At 50.2% G+C, this 9492-nt stretch overlaps 2 protein-coding genes across 2 annotated transcripts; both read left to right on the top strand.

Moving 5' to 3' along the window:
* The first annotated feature begins 1650 nt into the window (after positions 1–1650).
* LOC107473403 (uncharacterized) lies at positions 1651–2133 on the top strand. The gene has a single exon (XM_016092966.1). The coding sequence runs from the start codon at positions 1651–1653 to the stop codon at positions 2131–2133; it is 483 nt and encodes a 160-aa protein (XP_015948452.1).
* A 225-nt stretch (positions 2134–2358) lies between these two features.
* Positions 2359–3165, top strand: LOC107473404 (uncharacterized). Its single transcript, XM_016092967.1, has one exon. The coding sequence runs from the start codon at positions 2359–2361 to the stop codon at positions 3163–3165; it is 807 nt and encodes a 268-aa protein (XP_015948453.1).
* Positions 3166–9492: the final 6327 nt, after the last annotated feature.

Raw genomic sequence — 9492 nt, forward strand, 5'->3', positions numbered from 1 at the left:
CTCAAACATATAATTTGTTTCTCAAACTTATTAACCATAAATAATAATCAAAGTACAATTATAACCCTATATTTATTATTTTCAAATCAAATTAAATCATTATTTCTACTAAAATATGTTTCAATTATAACAAACCCAGAATTTTTGAACACTAAATTCTAAATTTTTGAACTTTAAATCATAAACCTAAAATATAAATGTAAGCCCTAACTCTATCTAAACTCTAACCCATAATCATTATTCCCTAAATCCTAAACCTAGAATCTAAACTCTAAATCCAAAATCCTAAACCCTAAACGCTAAATCATAAACCCTAAATTTTAAATCCTAATCCCTGAATTCTAAATTCCGTATAATCTTAAACACTTGGATTTTTTTTAATTCTGAATCCATTCTAAATTAATAAATTAAAACTTAGAACTTTTTTGTGAATATATAGTAATACTTTTTTTTATCCAACTTAAATTAATAAATTAAAGCCTTAGTACTTTTTTAATTTATTAATTTTAAAGTAATAAATTAAAATCATCCCTAAAAAATTAAAAAATCATAAATTCTAAATCTAAAACTCAAAATCCTAAATCCTAAATTCTAAACTCTATATAATCACAAATACTTTCTATTTTTTAATTCTAAAACCACCTTAAATATATTTATTTATTTATTTTTGCTTTCCGTTTTTTTTAACTCATCGCTTGCCCTAAGAAAAGCCTCTTCATGCACAAAAGTTTTAACAGGCCATATATACTTACAATCTGTTACGGTCTGGCCCAAGTCACGTACGGGTCGGCCCGACCCATCGAGGACCCGATCCGAGCGGTCGAGCTCACAGCGTTCGCCACGACACCTGGATACGCGTCCTCACCATTCCCCCAACACAGCTGGGAGGAAGCTTCGTAGAAAGTGGGCTCGTCCCCTCAGGGCCCACCTCTGACACAGTATAAATGGGGAAGGACCTGCCCTTCCCCCAAGGTACGTGACATATCTTACATAATCTATTTCTCGCCTACACACCGACTGACTAGAGCGTCGGAGTGTCTTTGCAGGTGACCCCCCCACTCCATCTTCCCACAACGAGAGTTCGGCTACTCGGAAGATAGGGCTCGGCACACCCGTTCGAAGACGAGCAATCCAGTCGCTTCACACCCCTACCCGAACTGTCCGGTAACCGTGATCCCGAACATTGGCACCGTTTGTGGGGACACGCTGTTATGGAAGTTGTGCGGGGCCCTGGGGACCAAGGCCGAGCAGCCGGCGCAGAGGCGGCAGCCTCTGTCGCTTCACCAGGAGGACGACGAAGGTCCCCCCGACAACGCATCGAACCGCGCACAAGGATGTGAGAGACACGACCTTTCAGAGGAACTGGCGGTGACAGCGCCCGAATAATGCAGGAGCTATGCCACAGAGTCCAAAATCTAGAGAGACAACTAGCCGATCAGGAGCACGATCGATGGACCACCGATCCTACTTACTCCCCGTCCCCCGAGAGCCGGGAGAGAGATTCCTACCAGAGTCCCCCAAGAAGACTCCCCTATCCCGAGAAGACGAAACGACACAATCATCTACTCCCGAGCCAAGGAAACGCGCCACACGAGACGAGATCGCGAAGGCGAAGAAGGAAGGCATGCGAGGACGCGACAACCCGTGATAATGGGCGCCACCCCATTCCATCAATCCATCCTTGAGGTCCGGTTGCCGAGGCACTTCGACAAACCAACGGACATGAGGTACGATGGAACCCAAAACCCTCTGGAACACCTCACGACTTTTGAGGCTAGAATGAATCTGGAGGGAGTAGGAGACGAGGTAAGGTGCCGGGCCTTCCCGGTCACCCTAGCCGGACCTGCGATCCGATGGTTTAACGGCCTCCCGCAAGGGTCCATCTGTGAGTTTTTGGACATCAGTCGGGTTTTCTTGGCTCAATTCACAACACGAATAGCGAAGGCAAAACACCCGATCAATCTGCTCGGGATAACCCAAAGGCCCGAGGAGCTGACTAGGAAATACCTAGACTGCTTCAACGACGAATGCTTAGAAATTGATGGCCTAACCGATTCGGTGGCCAGCCTCTGTCTGACGAACGGCCTCCTGAACGAGGACTTTCGAAAATACCTCACCACGAAACCGGTTTAGACGATGCACGAAATCCAAACGGTGGCAAAGGAATACATAAATGATGAGGAAGTTAGCTAGGTCGTGGCTGCCAATAAACGGCATCACGGCTACAATCAACTGAGGCAACAGGGCAACGGAGAACGCCAAAAAGAACAAACTAAAGAAGGAGGACCGAGCAAGGCACCCAGACCGTTTTCCCGAATCGGGAAGTTCACAAACTACACTCCCCTCACTCTCCCCATCATGGAAGTCTACCAGCAAATAGCCGAGAAAGGGATCTTGTCGAAGCCCCGACCACTCAAGGACCGCACGGAGGAAAACAAGAGCCTCTACTGTGACTACCACAAGGGCTATGGACACCAAACACAAGACTGCTTTGACCTGAGGGATGCATTAGAGCAAGCCATAAGGGACGGTAAACTCTCAGAATTCTCCCATCTTATAAGAGAGCCGAGGAGGCGACATCGGGACTTGGACGATGAAGGAAGGACCCGGTCGACAAAGCGACGACAAGAGCCAGAAGACAAAGACCACGGTCTCACCGTGATAAATGTGGTAACCGCCAAAAACGTGGCACCAAGGTCGAGGTCGGCACACAAGAAAGACGCCAAGATCCTAGCGGTCTCCTCCACGCCGATGCGAAGCTCGAAGAAGCCCCCATCTATCTCCTTCGGCCCGGAAGATCAGTGGTTCAACGAGGCCCCTGAAAATCCACCCATGCTCATTACGGCCAGGGTTGGGACAGGTCTCGTAAAACGGATCCTTGTTGACACGGGGACAGACTCGAACATCATGTTTCGCAACGTGTTCGACGCTCTGGGATTAAAGGACGCCGACTTGTCGACTCACCAGCACGGGGTCATCGGACTAGGCGTCCACTTCCTCAAGCCAGATGGAATAAAATCCCTGCCGATATCCGTTGGACACGTCCAAGGCCGAAGATCGGCGATGGCTGAGTTCGTGGTCCTCCAATATTCTACGGCCTACAACATCATTTTGGGGAGGAAGATGATTAACGATATTGAGGCAATAATCAACACAAACTACTAGTCATGAAGTTCGTTACCAACGACGGATCTATAGGATCCATAAGGGGAGACCTAGAAACGGCGGTTGCTTGCAACAACGCCAGCCTCTCCCTAAGGAAGAAATCCAAAGAGGCGTCAGGGGTGTTCCTGGCTGACTTGGACACCAGGGTTGACGACAAGCCCAGACCGGAACCGGAGAGGGACATGGAGAAATTTACGATCGGTGACATGGAGGACAAGTTCACATTTGTCAATAAGAATCTTCCACAAGAACTGAAGGAACCCTTGGTAGAAATGATCAGGGCCAATGGGGACTTGTTTGCCTGGACATCGGCCGACATGCCGGGCATAGACCCTAGAGTTATGTCACATCACCTGGCCGTCAGAGCAGAATCCCGTCCAGTGGCTCAGAGGAGGAGAAAGATGTCGCGCGAAAGGGCGGAGGAGGTGGCCAGGCAGACGGCCAGCCTCCTTGAAACGGGTTTCATATGGGAACTAGACTACTCGACCTGGCTCTCGAACGTAGTGCTAGTAAAGAAGCACAACGGTAAATGGAGAATGTGCGTAGACTACTCAGACCTCAACAAGGCATGCCCCAAGGACTGTTTCTCCCTCCCCAACATAGATGCCCTCATCGACGCGGCGGCGGGTTACCGATATCTGAGCTTTATGGATGCCTATTCCGGCTACAATCAGATACCGATGCACCGACCCGACGAGGCTAAAACAGCATTTATAACGCCAGGAGGAACCTTCTGCTAAAGGGTAATGCTGTTCGGCCTAAAAAACGCGGGAGCGACGTACCAAAGACTGATGAACAAAATATTTGGTGACCTCATGGGCAAGACGGTGGAGGTTTATATGGATGACATCCTCGCAAAGACTGCACGACCTGATGACCTCCTGAATGACCTTAGAAGTGTATTCACGTCCCTCCGACAACACGGCATGAGGCTTAATCCCCTCAAATGCGCCTTCGCCATGGAGGCTGGAAAGTTCCTAGGATTCATGATAACCCAAAGAGGGGTAGAAGCTAATCCGGAAAAATACCAAGCGGTACTTCAGATGAAGAGCCCAGGTTGTATCAAAGACGTCCAGAGGCTGGTAGGGCGATTGACCTCGCTATCCCATTTTCTCGGAGCTTCGGCAGCAAAGGCCCTACCTTTCTTTAACCTCATGAAGAAAGGGATAGCATTCGAATGGACGCCCGCGTGTGAAGAAGCCTTTAGACATTTCAAGGAAATCCTAGCGGCACCCCCCGTACTCGGAAAGCCAAAGGCCGGAGAGCCACTATACCTATACCTCGCCATAACAAGAGAAGCCCTGGCCGCGGTTCTAGTACGAGAGGAAGGAAGGGCTCAACAGCCAGTCTATTTCGTGAGCAGAGCCCTACAGAGGGCGGAACTAAGATACAGCAAACTGGAAAAGCTAGCTCTGGCACTCTTGACCACTTCGAGGAGGTTAAAACAATACTTCCAGGGTCACCAGATCGTCGTAAGGACGGACCAAGGAATCCGGCAAGTACTCCAGAAGCCTGATCTGGCTAGAAGAATGATGACATGGTCCATCGAACTCTCCCAATATGACATACGATACGAGCCTCGACAAGCGATCAAGGCGCAAGCGATGGCGGATTTCCTGGTAGAAGTGACGGGAGAACCAACCGAAGAAACGGGCACACGGTGGAGGCTCCATGTGGACGGGGCCTCCAACCAGACGTCCGGGGGCGCCGGGATCATCCTAGAGAGCCCGGCCGGGGTCGTGTACGAGCAGTCGATCAAGTTTGAGTTCCCCGTTTCAAACAACCAAGCGGAATACGAAGCCCTCATAGGAGGCCTAATCCTAGCGACGGAGGTCGAAGCAACAAGGTTGGAAGTATGCAGCGATTCGCATGTCGTCACCTCCCAAGTAAACGGGAGCTACCAAGCCAGGGACTCACTACTACAAAAGTACCTGGAGAAAGTCAAGGATTTGAGCCAAAAGTTCGAGGAAGTCACGATCCACCACGTTCCAAGAGAAAGGAATACACGGGCAGACCTCCTATCGAAATTGGCTAGCACAAAACCAGGAGAAGGCAACCGATCTCTAATCCAAGGAATGATGAAGGAGCCGGCAGTCACCCTGCACCTCTCGAAGCTAAGCCCCTCATGGTTGGACCCCATCACCGACTTCTTAGAAAACGACAGGCTTCCCGACAACGAAAAAGAAGCTAAGAAACTAAGAAGAGAAGCGGCCAGGTATGCGATCATCCAGGGTCAATTGTTCAGGAAAGGATTCAACCAGCCCCTGCTGAAATGCCTGCACCCCGACCAAACGGACTACGTCCTCAGGAAAGTCCATGAAGGGTGTTGCGGCCATCACATAGGAGGCAAAGCCATAGCAACAAAATTAATCCGGGCCGGATACTATTGGCTGTCAATAATGGCTGACTCCAAAGAATTCGTTAGGAAGTGTGTCAGATGCCAACAAAACGCCAATTTCCACAAAGCACCGGCCTCCGAGCTAAGCTTGTTAACATCCTCCCAGCCATTTTCACAATGGGGAGTCGATCTCTTAGGCCCCTTCCCGGTTGGTCCCGGACAAGTCAAGTACCTCATAGTCGCCATTGACTACTACACCAAATGGATAGAGGCCGAGCCGCTGGCCAGTATATCCTCGTCCAACTGCAGGAAGTTCATATGGAGGCAAGTGATAACGCGGTTCGGTATCCTGGAGGTCGTTATCTCGAACAACGGAACACAGTTCACCGACAAGAAGTTCACGGAGTTCCTCACTGGCCTGGGCATAAGACAAAGGTTCTCCTCAGTGGAACATCCCCAGATAAATGGACAGGTTGAGTCTGCAAACAAGATCATACTGCTAGGGCTTAAGAAGCGGCTGGATAATAAAAAAGGCGCTTGGGCCGACGAGCTCGCCTCGGTTCTCTGGTCCTACCATACAACCGAGCAGTCTTCCACTAGGGAGACTCCCTTTCGATTAACGTACGGGCTAGATGCGGTAATACTTGTGGAAATTGGGGAACTAAGCCCACGACTACTTTTGAAGGGAGTAGGGGAAGCCGTGGAGAAGGATCTGATAGACGAAACCAGGGAGACAGCCCACTTGATGGAAACAGCACTAAAACAAAGAATGGCCCTACGCTACAACCGCAAAGCACTCAAAAGGAAGTTTGAAGCAAACGACCTCGTCCTAAGGCGCAACGACATCGGCTTGCCGACCCCGGGAGAAGGCAAACTGGCAGCAAACTAGGAGGGGCCCTACAGAATTAAGGAGGCAATCGAAAAGGGCGCGTACAAATTGGAAAAGCTCAATGGCAATGAAATCCCGAGGACATGGAACGCCGATAACTTAAGAAGGTTTTACTCTTAGATCGTTTGCTTTGTAACAACACTTCAATACCTTTGCTACAGTAATAAGATTCGCTTGGTTACCCATTGTTATACTTGCCTATATTTTTGTTATTTTGTGCTTAACCTTTTTTGAGCAACCACCGTGCAAACAAGAACACACGGCCCCGGGACTGATCACCCCGGGAGCCCCTAGGCCAAGGACATAACAAACGGCCATAACAGTAAAAACGTGACCTCAAAAAAGTGCCATCTTAACGGTAAAGACGAGTAAACCGGCAGACATTGAAACAAAACAAGCACAGTAACCAAATGTACACAAACAAACACAAGCCCACTAACGGGCACAAAAAAGTTCTAGCCTGGACAACAGTTCTACAAAAAGCTCAGTAATTACGAATATCACTTCTTCGGCATGTCGACAACCTTCCCATCCTTAATGGTTTTGAAGACATCGATTGCCGATACGTCGAAATCAGGGGCAATAATCTTCACTTGAGCTTTGAGGGCCTCTTCAGTCATGAAAATCGCATTCTTGCCCTGCTCCTTAACCTCCTTGTGCCTTTTCTTGAACACCTCGGCCTCGTCGCGAGCGGACTTAGCAACCGCAACCGCGTCATCCCGTTCTTTCTCCAAAGCGGCCACCCGATTTTGCGCGGCGCTCAACTGACTCTTCAGCGTCATCTCTTGCTCTGTCAAGCGGGACACAGACGCATCGGCAGTTTTCAACTTTTCCTCGACTGACGCAGTCTTCTTCTCGGCGGCCTCCAGCTTGTTCCCAGCCTCGACCAGTTGAAGCGTTTCAACATGAGTTTTGAATTTGTTGTTGGCGGCGACCGCGGACTCAAGCTTCCGACGAAGCGAGGCCATACCCGAAAGCTCGAACTCAGCCTTCTGGGCTATGGCCGCGCCGCGAAGGAGGGTGCGGTACATCCATCGTGCCTGCCTGGAGAGATCGGTACCATGGAAATGTTCCTCCGTGCCAGGAAGTAACTGAGCATCTATGAACGCCCCGGCATCAAAGTTCCTTTCCATGACAGTAAGGACCCCCTCGGGACTAGACTGCGACCTTTGTCTCTTGGGGGTGGGGATGACAGACAACTCTTCATCTTCCTCCCGACGGACCGAAGACGAGTGCCCGGGAACAGCCACTTCCTGAAAGATGGGGGACGCGGAAGTCGGAGTGGCAACCTTAGTGGTCGTGGTCACGTCGGGAGGCGTGGGTGCCGCCTGGGCCACCTCGACCTCAAGAGCTGCCACTGACTGTCCCCCGTCCTCTTCGCCATCATCTTCCTTAAGGAAGGTATGGAACAAGTTCTCCATGCCGGTCACTTCGGCAGATAGCCCCACTGCAAACAAGAAATGAACAAATTAGCAATCAGTAGAACAAGACAAAGGTAAACAAACCATACAAACGACGACACGACAAAGACAACTCACGAATATAATCACGGGCGGCCTCTCGATTACCTATTAGGAGATGAGGATTCACATTATTTCTCCCAAGAACCGCCCACAGTATGTCGGCTACCCTCCGATCCACAGCCGACATCTCTCTGTAAGTAACCTTGATAAAAGGATTAGACCCCGCCCCGAAGCTCCAATACATCAGGATGAGGCGCTCCTTCTCCAAGGACAACCAAAAAGCGTGACGTCCCTTAACCGGTCGAACTTTAAAATACTTGTCCTTGAACCTGTGATAAGAGTCCTTGAACAAGCCGAAAATCCTCCGGCCCTGGGCAGACCGGAAGGACATGAACCCTTTTTTGTGTTTCCCCTCCTTCGAAGGGTTCGTGAGATTAAAAAAGTAGAGGAAGACGTCGACAGAGATCGGCAGCTCCAAGTATTCGCACACCATCTCGAAGCAGCGGATGGAGGCCCAACTGTTCGGATGCAGCTGGGATGGCGCCACGGAGATCCGGTTAAGAAGGCCTATCTGGAAGGGGAAAAAGGGATGCGCACCCCCACTTTGGTGAACATGGCCTTATAAAACCAGATCCAGTCGGCAACCCGGGGGGCGTTGAAGTTAATCTCATATAGCCGCTCGTGTGGAGCAGGGACATAAACGTCGTAGTTGGCCTCCTTATCGGTACCCCCACACAGGTACTCGGCCTGACGGAACTCCGTGAGCTCCTCCTCACCCATCTGGTTGGGGGAGTCCCTGAGGTCGGAAACAACCCAGGCATATGGGTCGTAACCCGCGGCGGAAGTAGAAGCCCGGCCAACGACACGAGGCATACCTACAGTGGGGGCACCGCTCGGTTAGTCCATGAGGTCGGAAGCCCGGAAAAACTCGAAAACCCACACATCACCTACCCCACAACCCAAACTAAGTATAGCTAAAGTGGGGACCTAATAAGACCGAGTCCAGAATGGTAAAACCCTCGTGGCACACCATACCCGATAGAAAGAAAATATATCTATTCACAGAAATAAAGCAACAAAAGATACCTACAATAAACATGCAGAAAACCATTGAGGCAGAGGGAAGATGATGATTACCTGGAGTATTGAGAAAATTCGGAAAGGAATGAAACACTCTAGAACGATGGAAAGGACTTCTGGGCGATGGGGAATGCAGGAAGAAGGAGGTGCGAAAACGATCAAGGGAAACCAGAATGGGAGAGAAAAAATGCAAAACTGTTTAAAACTGCCTTAGGGGAAGCGCGAAAGGCCTGGGGGCAGAATAGTCTTTACGCGCGGGGTTTTCTAACCCATTATGAGCATTCAATGTCCCGCGCAAGAAACGAGGCGACAAAGGAACGCCCCGAATTACGAACGGGCATGCATGCGAGTGGCGCGTCTCCCACACGAACGACCGACCTAACGACTATGAAGAAAGGGACAACCCACCACCAACGGCCCGTGCGGCCGATTGCCGGCGCGTGGGGGCACTGTTACGGTCTGGCCCAAGCCACGTACGGGTCGGCCCGACCCATCGAGAACCCGACCCGAGCGGTCGAGCTCACAGCGTTCGCCACGACACCTGGACACGCGTCCTC

This window comes from Arachis duranensis, chromosome 2 (genome assembly GCF_000817695.3).
Source record: "Arachis duranensis cultivar V14167 chromosome 2, aradu.V14167.gnm2.J7QH, whole genome shotgun sequence".
Classification (NCBI taxonomy): domain Eukaryota; kingdom Viridiplantae; phylum Streptophyta; class Magnoliopsida; order Fabales; family Fabaceae; genus Arachis; species Arachis duranensis.

What these genes read in the sequence shown, in the direction of transcription:
- LOC107473403 (XM_016092966.1), top strand. Translation starts at nt 1,651, where the DNA reads ATGGGCGCCACCCCATTCCATCAATCCATCCTTGAGGTCCGGTTGCCG.
- LOC107473404 (XM_016092967.1), top strand. Translation starts at nt 2,359, where the DNA reads ATGGAAGTCTACCAGCAAATAGCCGAGAAAGGGATCTTGTCGAAGCCC.